General features: G+C 38.3%; 1 protein-coding gene across 2 annotated transcripts in view; it reads left to right on the top strand.

Moving 5' to 3' along the window:
* The window catches only part of POLR3B (RNA polymerase III subunit B), a 58,145-nt gene that overhangs the window by 27,634 nt on the left and 17,135 nt on the right, over positions 1-13,376 (top strand). For both annotated transcript variants that reach the window (XM_015864043.2, XM_015864050.2), the window contains 6 exons: positions 570-668; positions 4,090-4,217; positions 9,737-9,946; positions 11,378-11,536; positions 11,921-12,038; positions 13,134-13,276. In XM_015864043.2, coding sequence (XP_015719529.1) covers positions 570-668; positions 4,090-4,217; positions 9,737-9,946; positions 11,378-11,536; positions 11,921-12,038; positions 13,134-13,276 — 857 coding nt within the window. The remainder of the gene's footprint in view (positions 1-569; positions 669-4,089; positions 4,218-9,736; positions 9,947-11,377; positions 11,537-11,920; positions 12,039-13,133; positions 13,277-13,376) is intronic.

Below are 13,376 nucleotides of genomic sequence, written 5' to 3'. Positions count from 1 at the left end.
TGATTATGTAGAATAAATATATCTCAGAGCCTCCTCTTCCCTCAAGTGGAAGTCCCAAGGAGGTTTCCATATTTCTCTTGATTGAAAATGAAACACTGCAAAAGAATATCAATCTGATCACCCTAGGACAGGAACATTCAGAATTAGGTATGAAGCTGCTTTCAAATTTAAATGTATACGTTTAAGAACACTGTATTTGCACAAAAAAAAATCCCAAACCACACATATTTAAATTAAGCTTTTGCAAAACATTGAGAAAACCTTGTGAGGTTATGCTTACGCTTTCCTGACGTCATGGTGATGATGAGTACGTACAGGATATTTTACTTTGTTGTTTGGGCAGGTATCACTGGTCAGTCAGTCTTTGTGAAGCAGTGAAATAAGGGGATTCATTTTTTAAAGGTGCTGTTTTCTTTGAGTCCTTAGAATTCAGAGGTTTAATGCAAATGAATTCTCTAGATTATATTCTACATGTTACGTTCTTTCAGTATATGCATTTTGTAATTCAATTTTTGCAGAAGCATAAGAAAAGACCATACTTCCAATGTAAATTTTTGATTTAACTACAGGAATTTTGAAGACTTTTTGCATGAAGGCCTTGTTGAGTATTTGGATGTGAATGAAGAAAATGACTGCAACATAGCCCTGTATGAACATACAATTAATAAGTAAGTATGCGTGCAGACTAAACAGTGGTGCATAAAAATTTATAGGGTGACTCTCCAAAATACAAGCATGTTAAAAATGTTGTTATTCTTACACATTCACACTGCTCCCTTGCTAATGATTGAAACAACTCCAGATAGAAGGTATCAGTTTCCAGACATCCTAAGTTATCTGTGGGATAGTTACAAAAAGTGGTTTACCTTTTGGGTTTTTTGGGGAAATCTATTGCAGCTTCTAATTCTCCATAATATAGAATACTTACTTACAGGTATGTCATTAATTTCTCTGGAGGCAGTTTTGTTTTTTTAATTATTGATCTGCTCATCTTAAGTTGTTTTATACATTAGGAAGCCAGAAAAGAAATTGTTCCATTTATTAAACAATGATCTTAAGATTTCGTGGCTGTCCTTTGGAAAGGTTTCTTTGTTTTGATATATGAGGGATACTAGACAACTAGGTGACATTAAATGCCTGAAGTATTGGGACCTTCCATTTGACTTACTGATGTATAATAGGCCCCAATAAAATGTCTGTGTCATTCAAAGTGTTTTTAACATACGTTAAAACTCATTCCTGGCATGTAGTTTTTGTTTAAAAAGACAAATTGATTACTTCTTTGCATGTGTTTTTTCTGCATCCATAAGGGACCCTCTAGTTTGTGAGTGTGATTTGAAACCCCACATTAAAGGAACATTTCTTTAAAATGTTTAAGTCCTCATATCTTTCTACTTCTGTGTTGCTCTGACAATATTCTGTCAACTAAGGCTGCACATAGGAGGATATTAGTTACTTCCATGAAATATTTGATCAGTAGGTTTATGCAGAAAATGCATTTTCTAACTGCTCTGTCCTTGTCAAGCACTCCTGGATGCCAGTAGAAATACATCGTTGATTTCAGTGGAGCTGGATGAGACCTTCAATTGTCTGTACCCTTTGCCAGATGAAATACATTAACTCTGTTAATTGAGTTGCTTTGCTCATGCCCAAGCCTTGGAAGACTTCATCACTTTAAGAAATTACTCTTGCATGCTCTTGTCTGGCTTCTGTATACATGAGCAAAGAAGAGTACACACAACTACTGTCTTCTGTGCTAAAACTAAACAATGTCCTTACAGTATCAGAGCTGAAGAATTTAAGTTACCCTATGCGGACCCATCTGGGAAAGTTAATGGGAGCATATCATCTGAAATTATTGATTATTCAGAAATAGGAGGAGCCTGTGAGCTTCCAATGGGGTGTGTGAAGAAATGACTCCAAGATAGCTGCCACAAGTTTGGAAGATTCTTGTCCGTCAACTTGCTTTGAGTTTAGCATAATTCCTTGTAATTAGTAGGGTGATAAGTATCTGAGCATGCACTATATCAGCTCCTTGTTTTTAGTAATAATATTCCCTATATCCTGAGTATCCCCTGCCCCCAGCTGATCATCTTGAATTTCAAATGGTGCAACCATGTTGATACAACTTGTTCTCATAATACAACCGATACAATCCACTATTGTGAAGTATCCCATTAACATTCCTGCTTTTGTAATAGAGGCTTCTTTTAGTTACGGTATCTTCTCTTTGCTTTTCCAATCCAATTAAGTTTTTTTTCTGTTTAGTGTGTTCAATTTCTTCCTTACCCATTTGTAACTCTTACTTTCAAGCTGACAAATTTGTCTTCCTTTCTTATTTTGATTTCTGGCAGAGGTATTTTGACTTGCAGAAATTGAACTCTTTTAAACTTCAGATTGTTATGAATGACATCCTTGGATCTAGCATCTTCTGTGGGTGAAATACGGTTCACCTCGATAGAAAAATATTTCTGTTGAATTTTACCCTGTCTGAAAATCTCACTATATATCCATGTATTTATTAGTACCCTTTCAAGAAATTTGGTAGCTTCTGTGTCAGTACATTCTTAAACCTCTTGTTTTATTGTTTAAGAAGACAGTAGTTCTGCAAAGTTGCACAGAAAGGGAGAGCAGTCCGTGCTTGAAGTCAACTGCTGGCTCTTGAGACTGTTCTACAATTCCTTGGCTGCAATTGGTATTCTACTATTTGTCTTTTCTTAAGGCAGGCTTCAGTGAACATTGATACCTTTAATCAAGTGAAAAAAATAGCGCCTACCCTCTGGCCAGCATGTGATTTTTAGGCTGCTGAAACAGATTTGTGATTTATACAGGTACATGGGACTGTCAGGTGTTTTCATTAGGCTTGCTTCTTAGGGTTTCCAGTTCTTTCAGATTCAACTTTTCAGTGGTTTGTGTTTTGTTTCTGTAAGTTCCTGCTAGTCTTTCTCTTCAGTATGCACTACCAGGTTGTGCCTCAGCCTTCTTGAGCTTGTGGTGCTTTGCCATCTTTATAATATTGTTATAATAAATATTTTTCCAGTTGTTTCGTTTGCAAGGTCTCAAAGTTTGGTGATCAAATTCATGTTTTCAATTCAAAAAAATTTCCAAGAGACTTCCCAGATAAGTCAAATATTAGATACTAGATTTGCAGAGTGCAGTGGATTTAGATTTGTGGGAGAAGCAATGTGTATACCTACATGCTGTTTAGAAATGCTCTAGAAACCATGAAAGATATGCCTTGGGCAGGTTTAGTTTTAATTATCTTTATTTTTAAATTCTGTGTTTCCTGGTTGCTTATGTTGATTTAAAAAATAGGCCTGTTTCAGCCAAGCTTTATTGTATACTCCATCCTCAGTCACTCCATGTGCATCCTTGTGCAGACTATGATTTGTCTTCATTGAGCATGGAATTTCTTAAGCACATGCCAGGTAGAATGGAGTTCTTTCTCATTTCTCAGCATTTGTATGCCTTGTCCATGCCTTCTTCATCAGTTGTACCATTCAGCAACATAATTGATAACAAAATATTATCAGAGCTTTTCAAATAGCACTTTATTATGGTGTATCATCCATGGTACTGGATCTGGTTTGGAAGCAGATGTTTTCTTTCCAACTGACCTTGAAAAACTAAAACTACCCTTTGGGGTTTTCTTTAATGCCTCAATCTGTCTTGCTTCTCCTTCCTTCACATTCCCTGTAGGTATTTAGATCTCTAAAACGGTAACTTGATGCAGAGGACTCTTGTTATGTGAGATGATATTCCTTAAGGCATTTTGGGACTTGCTGTATAAGCCAATGTTTTATTGTCTTGCTGAGCTCCTTCAGGTTGTTGTTACCTAGAGGCTTTTTCTCTCCTTGATGAAACTTCATTCTCCTTTAATTCATTTCATGTGGAAGCACTTAAAATTAGAGGGGGAAGGAGAAGCTAAAAAAAAAAAATCCCACATTGAATCCCTATTTTGAGGTCTTTCTGACTTACATTTTCCTGAGCAAAATTGAATTAAAGAGTTATGAGATACTACTAAATTAAATAACGGATATTTATATGTCTGTTCACAAGCCTTCTGTAATTGGTACCCTTTCTTTTAAGGGATACAACACATTTGGAGATTGAGCCTTTCACGCTGCTTGGTGTCTGTGCTGGTCTGATTCCATATCCTCACCACAACCAGTCCCCACGAAACACTTACCAGTGTGCCATGGGGAAACAAGCAATGGGTAAGATTATTGGTTTTTTACTCCAATTTGGAATATTATGTTATGTATGTATTATTTATATATATATAATATTTATTATATTATATTTTGGAGGAAAATGTAGAGAAAATGACAAAAGAGAAATTCTGTCTTGCTCAACATTAAAGTTTTGCTAGGAAGGAAAGAGAATACTTCCTTGCTGAGATGAAGTAAGGAAAAGTTACTTCTAAGAAGTTGGAGAAAATAAAAGAAAACAAAAAACAGAAAAGACTGTATCTCAATAATTCCATTTGGAGAAAGTAGGGGCACTACTGCTATTTTTTTTTCCTTTTTTTGGTGCATCATAATGACTTTGAAGTTTTCAACATAACAGGAGGGTTGGCACTCAGGTTTTCTTTGCTCTTTATGCTGCAATGCACTATGGGTTTCCAGACAAAAAGAGTTCATAAAGAAAGTGTTCTCACAAAGAGAGACAGTGCAAAGAGAAGAGACTTTTGCTCAGTAGCTGAGCAGTTGTCAGTGTAACTTTTCTTTTGAAAGACGTTATAGAAATGCAGCGAGCAAATTACTAGAGCTGTGAGTTGCTTGCTTACTTCCCACAGCAGCAGTTTAGCAGTTTAGTTTAGTTTAGGGCTCTTTCTTTCTTTTTTAAATGAAGGACGCAGTGTAAGAATGACTTCCCAGAAAAATGATTGAAATAAAATAAATTTCTGATCAGTCAGTTATTCTTTTTACAAACGTGGCAGCTGATCATTAAAGGGAAACCAAACTATTTTCGAAATATGCAGTGTTGAGCAACTAGCACAAGGTAAGTTTGTGTTCTTCCTTTCTTACATAGCTAAGGTAGCATTAAAGCATTGCAGTCATGCAGGCTGTGATCAAACCAGAGTGAGTGCCATCAAGAGTCTGAGCTGCAGTGCCGCAGTTCAGACAGCTGCACTCAGACTTGTGCTGTACGTGTGCTTGTATTGTTGGTGCCTTGGAAGCTGAGTTACTGTAGAAAAAAAGCACACCACTCCTGTTCATGCTGTGCATCTGAACCTCTGCACCTTCAGTGAGGCTTCTCCAGCAGAAATAATAACATCCTAACTGCCCAGTGCTGAACTGTTGTGGTCAGCCACTAAAATAGCAGAAAATAGCAGCAGATGTGTGTTATCCACTTTAAATAAAACTAAAAAAGAGAGAGGAGCGATGCAATCTTTTATCTTACAGTTCTCCCCCATCCCATTATCTTTCCTCCCACCCCCGAGTCTCTATTTTATGACTATTAGTCTCAGAAGGTTTGGTTAGTTACCACACACAGTTAAGCAGGATCAGTGTGTACAGAAAGCCAATTCAGTATCTGTGGAGTTCTTTTGTAGTTTTCTGTGTGAAGGTTTTTTTCCCCGTTTTGTTTTGAGTGTCATTTGCAATTCATTGTCTGTGTTTTCTGAGGTTGGTGTATTCAGCTGCTTTGACCCTAGGTCTTGCACATTTAGCTCCTTGGATACAATCCTCTGACGTTTCTGCTGACGCTAGGAACACAAAAGCCATTGAATATCTTGAGCAATAAAAAAAAAGCTTTTGTTTCAGTTTGTTATGACAAAACACCTGACTTTAAGAATAAGCAGCTAGATAAAAGTACATTTTAAATGTTGGCACGTGACCTTAGCTTTATTTTGCTCTGCCTGAAGTATCTGTGAGCATCCAAACCTTTCTGTAATTACTGCTTTCTAAAATAACACCCTCAGTGACAATATGTAGGGGCTATCGAAACTATTTTTTTTCTATGCAGTTGTAGATCAAATGAGATCTAAAGGATAATCCAGAAACAGGTTACCCATAGTTCAGACTTTACTTATGAGGGAATGTGACGCTGCACCACAAACCCCAAGCTTTTCTGCAGTTCTCCACCCTTCTTTCTTTTCCCATTTCATAACTGCAGACTGGCTCCAAGGTCCATATTGCCATGTGGAGACTCACATCCAAGTGCACGGTGTCACTTCTGTCTGTCCAAAATAGGGGGCACAGTGGGATTCCTCTGCTCAATAGGAGGGCCCTGTGCACTTGGTCAGCCTTGGCCCTTTTTTAGAAATATCAGACATAGAGAAAGATGTGGAAGCACAGATAACAGGAGAGTGTCCATCCGGTTGCAGTGAGGTCTGCAATCCAGTATTCTTAAGTGTTAGGTGTTAAAATACAACCGTGTAAAATGTACTGAAAAATACTTTTCTTTCTGAGTGGGTCATTTTGTTGGAGCTCTGGGGCTGTACTTGGTGTAGTGAGCAAAGCGGATTTCTGTGAGATGATGTTGAAATGAAATCACTTTGTTTTGTCGTAGACAATGTACCATGTGCTGTACTGCACAGTGAGTTGTGCAGTGAGACTGAGGGGAAGTTGTGCTGGCAAATACAGGAGCAGCTGTGAGGGCCTCAGTGGAAGACTGGCATTTCAGTGCAGAAGTAACCATAGAAGCTTAATGTCTGAGAAATATTTAGGGCTAAAATACAAGAATCTGCACTGTTTGAATTCCATGTGTTGGTACAGTAATGTTTAAAATGATCAAAGGCGCCTAAGATTAGAGGTGTAATTTTAAATGCAGCTTTTCAGTCACTTCAGCTTACAGGAAATGGGTCGGTTTTATGTGCTGTACCTCTGTTACTTAGAAGCGTTACACAAAAGCCTAATGTAAGAAATGAAAACACCTGTAGTCCTGCCAGCAGTCCACTGTATTGCACAGGCCTATCTGCCAGGGTAGCTTTACAAGTCTGCAAAGCTGTGTGTGGTGGTTTCAACTCAAATGTTTAACATGAGTCTGAGCAAGGAAGGAAGGCTTTGGGTGTCAGTTGTAGCTCCAACGTCTGAAAGAGCAGAGGTTTAATGTTGCTTTAAATAATCCACCAGAAGATTGGATAAATGTGTATTCTAGCTGCGTGTTCCATCCCTTGGATCATTTTTGTGGCCCTCCACTGAATGTGCTCCAACAGGTCCATGTCTCCCTTGTACTGAGGAATCCGCATCTGGATGCAGTACTCCAGCTGAGGCCTCACCAGTGCAGAGCAGAGGGGCAGGATCACCTCCCTTGCCCTGATGATTGCACTTCTTTTGATACAGCCCACATGAGGTTCACCTGGGCCCACTGCTCAAGCCTATCTAGGTCCCGCTGCATGGTATCTCATCCCTCAGGTGTTTGATCATTTTACTTTGTTCCTGAATCATCCTCTACTAACGTTTCTTTCCCACTAGCATATCCACCACTAGTGTATACATGTACATTTTCTATTTGATATGCTAGAGCATTCAGCTCTAAAAATTACCTGAATACGTTATTACTGAGGCTCAGAATCTCAGTAATGTCAGTTCTGGTCTGAGATAAGCAGTAACAGTTCTGTTAGGGTTATCTGAACCTTTGAAACACGTGAGGCGTTGTTATTCTGACATAACTACAATTTGAATTTGAATTACCTGAAATATGTGAGTGTGTCGTCTGTAAACCCTGAGATATAAGGGGTTACTCAGATTGCTCCTAGTGTATAAAAGAACAAATTTAGCTAAGATCTGACACACCAGACTTCATCCTGTCTTAGCATCCCTAACCAGTGAACCATAGTGTAGCATGTATAAGCATCCCAGAGGAGGAAAGAAATTGTAAGCACTTCAAAAGAGAAAGTTGAGAAAGCTGGTTTGGCATACTCAGGAGAGTGTTTCTCTCAACAGCAGGGAAATGTACCTGTCTAAAACTCTTTAAGATGAGCTGTGCAGTAGGCAGCTTATCCTGAAAGCACGGAGATTTTTCATTCTAGGTGCAGAGAAAAAGAGTGGCCTGAAATTCCATTTTGTTTGGCAGTAGAAACGAAAGCATTGTCTTATGCTTAGGGTAGGGTAGTATCAGAAGAAAGAGAACATTTGGGTGTTGAGCCTTATTTGGGGATGACTGGGAGAGTCTTCAGTGTTGGTAATTCCAGGCCCCATGAGCTTGCTTCTTGCTGTGTGTAGAAAGTACTGTTCTGGGATGAACTATTTCTTCCTCTAAGAAGAAGACAGGAAAGCAGCTGTTCAGAAGCAAGAAAAGCCTGTCAAGCATTCTAAATTGTCTCCAGTGTTGAAGAACATTGCTCTTGTGGCTTCACATTTGCTTCCTAGAACCAAGAGAAGTCTAGGCATGCAAGACGATTTATAAGACATTTGTTTTGGATGTTATTTGTTGAGGTGTCTTTCTGTTCTCATCCCTTAGAACATCCCAGCTGTGGAACCTGTGGTGGTTCAGAACAGTGACCCTAGCAGTACTGGCTCAGTAGGCCTTTGGAACTGCTTATGATGCTGCTTGGATTTAGATAATTGGTATTCTAGACATTCTATTTAAATGCAGGCAATTGGAAATTGCAAGTATATGCATATAAAACATAAAGCCCTAAGAGCAGCTTTGTGTTCAGCTGTGTTATATGCTGGCCGTGTGAAGTCTTCATTATAGTCAGGCTGCTTTGACCTTTTCTTGAGAAAAGCCACTCTTTGAAATTGCAGGAGAAATTGGAAAGGTTCTGAAAGACTTAGTTCTTTAGCACATGTACTACGGAATATTTAGTACTTCAACTTTTCAGGCTATAATTTCTTAATTGCTTAGAGACATAGCATAGTCCTGGTACAGCAAACTAATAACATACGATTGCCTTAACTTTTGTTCCGCTACACAACAGTTTATGTTTCCCTGCTGGGTGTTAATTATTTTTTCCTCAGATTTCAGGAGACACTGTCAGTGTGATAGGACAGGGCCAAAAATTTCAGTCTCAAGCTGTGGGAGGTCTATACAAAGGGTTGAATTCTGAACTGTAAATTTAAAATTAATTTCATGTAGAAAGACAAATATATTGTGGGGGAACTTCTACTGTAGTCTTTCTAGCAATGGCGTCTCTCATTTCAGAAAGTAAATCAGTCTTGGCTGCTGCTAACTGTATGCTTTGTTTGTGCTTTGTGACACTGTAACACAGGCTGCTGTTAAACTAATTGTTGCCCAGAAAAAGGAAGAAAATACAAAGTAGAAGACACAGAGATCAATCTAGAGTTCCTCTTGAACCCAATGGGAGTCTTTCTGTGTGTTCTGATACGATTTTTGGATCACAGTTTCAGTTCTTAAACTTGCTGTGGCTATTACAACAGTAGCAACAAACTTAATACTTGTACTGTTATTCAGTGCCATGATTTTAAAGGAATCTTATTTGCATTCAGTCACAGAAGACAGTAGTTTGATTCCTTTTGTTGTTCTTTTTGCCTTGATGCTCAGATCTTCCCTAAAAAGAATAAAATCTTTCTGTATAAAATAAGTATAAAATAAGAAACCTCTTGGAGCTTTATCCGGGTATAATAATATGAAGTTGTTTTGCTTCAGTCTCTTGTGTGATTTATTTATTTTTTTTTACTTTTTTTCATGAAGAATTCGTCTTACTCAATGAAATTTCTCAGTTTGTCAGTTTAGTTTCTATGCATGTTGGTAATTTTTTGCTAAGAAATATTTATTTCTAGGAAAGCCACTGACGTTCAGACTGCTGTTTTTCTTTTACGTACAGGTACTATTGGATACAATCAACGAAACAGGATAGATACTCTTATGTATCTTCTTGCCTACCCACAAAAGCCAATGGTAAAAACAAAAACAATTGAACTGATAGATTTTGAGAAACTGCCTGCCGGACAAAATGCCACAGTTGCTGTCATGAGCTACAGTGGTTATGATATTGAAGATGCTCTTGTCCTAAACAAAGCTTCTTTGGACAGAGGTAAGAGCCACCAATTCTTTTCCACTTCTCCACTGTGTGCAGCAATACATACTTCAACCTTGTTGTATTGCTGGGCACAGTAGTAGTATTGCTTGTTTTCTGAGGGAAAATAAGAGTATTGCCTAAAGCAATATTTATTCTGAGATAAGGTAATTTCTTTCTTTAAAAATAGAAAAGTAAAATCAGTGCATTGCATGTGTCTTTCAATGTACATAAGCACCAGATAGGAGCTAACAAAATGAAATCTGTATTTGTGCTATTCCAGCCTGTGTCATCCATCTGCACAGATCTCAGAGCTTTATGTTAATGCTGCTGGGGGATAGAGCAGAGTTCCCTGAAAACTTGGTGTCTCTTCTCTCTCTCCTCAATAAATTCCCTTGAGAGGAGATGTAATGCAGTGTGATCAAATCGGTTTTAGTTTTGGGTGGCCAAAATCAGTTTCTTCCATGACTTTATTCCCCCCCATGCACCCTTCCTCCTAGTTGCTAGGCAGCAATAATAGTATTCCTAGACATGTATCTTTAGCATTAATGTCTGACGCGTTTAATTTATGCCTCCTTTTCTGAAACAACAACAGACATGATTTAAAAGTGAATGTTTTCTTTTCTGGTAGACTGGTAGCATTTACAGGGTGAGCCGTGGTGCCTGTCAGGAGTTACTTGACATAATCTAACAATATAGATGTATTGTATGTGGCCACAGCCATCTTTCAAATGGACTAAAATAATGTAGGATTGTTGGAAAGCACCACTCTTGGCTGTCTGTAACTCTAAGTGTGACGGAAGCATTTAGTATTGTGGCTAGTTGGAACACCTAGAGAGAAACATACAAAGGTGCTACTTCTCATCTAAACGAGCTAACTCTATTTTCATGTAATTATATTCCTATACGTGTGTATGTATGTGTGTGTGTGTATATATAAGTTATATGCAATTCATACTACTTGGAACTGGAAGAAAATGGAATGATAACACTCACTAAATGCTTTCCTGGCTTTTGTCAGTCACAAGCATGAGTAAAAGTTTGGGTCCCTTAGAACCACCAAAAGGAAGAGGAGCTGTTCTCATTCTGTTTAGACATCTCCTCCTATGCCATGTCTCTGTGTGGACCACGGAAGATAAGAAAAACGGTGTGTGTGTGTATGTGTGTGTACAGAGCTATAGGAGGGGTTGGCAGAACTTCAGAATTGGTTTGCAGTCCTGTGTATAAAAAATAACAGCATACTTGATTTGATTTTAAATTGTGAGGTAATAGGTGCCTTTGTGCAATGACAGGTATGCATATTCACAATGATGAGTAATGTAACTGTTAAAAATACATTACATTTCATAGCTTAGCATGTGTTTCAATGTTCTTTTTTGTTGCTGCGCTGTTAACATGTTATAAAGAATTTTTGAACTCCTAAGCAAAATAGTTTGTGTTACATTTTAGGTTTTGGAAGGTGTCTCGTGTACAAGAATGCCAAGTGTACACTGAAGCGTTACACAAACCAGACGTTCGACAAAGTGATGGGTCCAATGTTGGATGCAGCTACTCGCAAACCAATCTGGCGCCATGAAATCTTAGATGCTGATGGTATCTGCTCTCCTGGTATGTTAGACTGCATGTTTAGTCATGGCACCTACTGAATTTGAATACTGAATCTGAAGTAGACGTGAACATTTATTGTGTGCTTTGTTTTGTTCTTTCTCCTTATGGCAAATGACTTCATATGCCTTTTCATATTCTTTAGACCTTAGGTATATTCGATAGCTCTTCTCACAGTGTTCTCAACATGCAGCTGTTCTGTTTTGATTACCAAAAAAGCTGGTTTAATGATTTCCTTACCATGTGATATTCAATGATATAATGTGACCTACTTCCTGGATTTGTTCTTTACAGTTTGTCTTCCAGTACCACCTTATTTTATATCTTCAAATGTATTTCTAACACAGGCAGCCAGGTATAGTTTATTTTCTTTTCTGTTTGATGTAGGTGAAAAAGTAGAAAATAAACAAGTCCTTGTGAACAAATCAATGCCAACAGTGACCCAGACGCCTCTGGAAGGAAGCAGTGTGCCACAGCAACCACAGTACAAAGATGTACCAGTAACGTATGTTGCATCTTGACTTTCTACCTGGGGAAGGTAGCACAGAGGAAAGGCCCCTCTGTACAAGGATCAATTTTGAAAGTATGTGTATAGAGAGGAATCATTGAGTTGTTTCCCAGGAGAATCCAAGGAAGAAGTTATGACAGTGGGAGCAGGGAGTGGGAGAGCAGAGTACATATGTATGCTCAGTGTGAGAGTGCATCTCCTCCATGTAGACTCTCTTCTGAAAACACTGACTGCTGTTCAACCCTTATTTTGCCAGTTGGGAGTCCAGAAGATAGAGGCCTTCCTATCTCAGATGCTGATGGTGACTGATGGTCAGCTTGTTCTGGCCACTCCAAGCAGATTTCCTTTACCAAAGCACCAAATGAATAGTAAAGGACAGCTAAAAAGATTTTTTCCCTTAGTGTCCTGAAAGATCAGAAGAGTTCTGAGATGAAAACTTCAAGGTAAAATACATAAATTAGGAAGCATTAAGGGTTTTCCACTATTTAGTCAGCAGTAGCCTTGGCACATTGGTAAATTACTGGAGAGCAAGGCAAACAATTGGTGTCCAGGTTGGAATGGCAGAAATAGCCATGCTGCACTTCTCTGTGATTCATTACCAACAGGAAGCTGAAGATTTACTCCCACAAGATACTAATAAAGAAGCGGTATAACAAGATAATCATCAAGAGATAGAGACATGCACACAGGGCTTTAAGTTTAGGTGTCATAGTTTGACCATCTCAGCTACTGGAGCAACTGACAAAATAATCTCCTACAAAAGATATTGAAATCTGATAGAAAAAACTGCAGAATGAGGTTATATTTTTGAGCTCTGTGTCTCCTGCTATATAAACTCAGGTGATACCTGCAAAGTTCTTCTCTTTCTGTATCCCATACTGTGTTCTGACCATGATTTGTTTTTATGCCAGTACATGACATACCTTCATTTTGTTCTTAAATTACTTCAGAATATTCCTTAAGCTCCCTTCATCAGCTATAACCCTGGCTCCATTAAGGGTTCATTCCAGTCAGAAACTTAATAAACAGGTACTTGTTTTTAACTTCTTTTGTTTGTAAATGTAAAATTCATGTTTTGTGTTCTTTCCCTAGCTATAAAGGTGCAACTGACTCTTATATTGAAAAAGTAATGATTTCATCAAATGCAGAGGATGCTTTCTTGATCAAAATGTTGTTGAGGCAAACGAGGCGCCCAGAAATTGGGGATAAATTTAGCAGTCGTCATGGGCAGAAAGGTGAGATGTGTATTTAATAAAAATAAATACGTGTTGAGTATTCCCACCACATACGTGCATCGTGTGTGTTTCAGATATTTTATGGCTGCAGTGGTAGAAG

This window comes from Coturnix japonica, chromosome 1 (genome assembly GCF_001577835.2).
Source record: "Coturnix japonica isolate 7356 chromosome 1, Coturnix japonica 2.1, whole genome shotgun sequence".
Taxonomy (NCBI): domain Eukaryota; kingdom Metazoa; phylum Chordata; class Aves; order Galliformes; family Phasianidae; genus Coturnix; species Coturnix japonica.
Note: the sequence above shows the minus strand (reverse complement) of the source record. Positions and strands in the feature narration are given on the sequence as shown.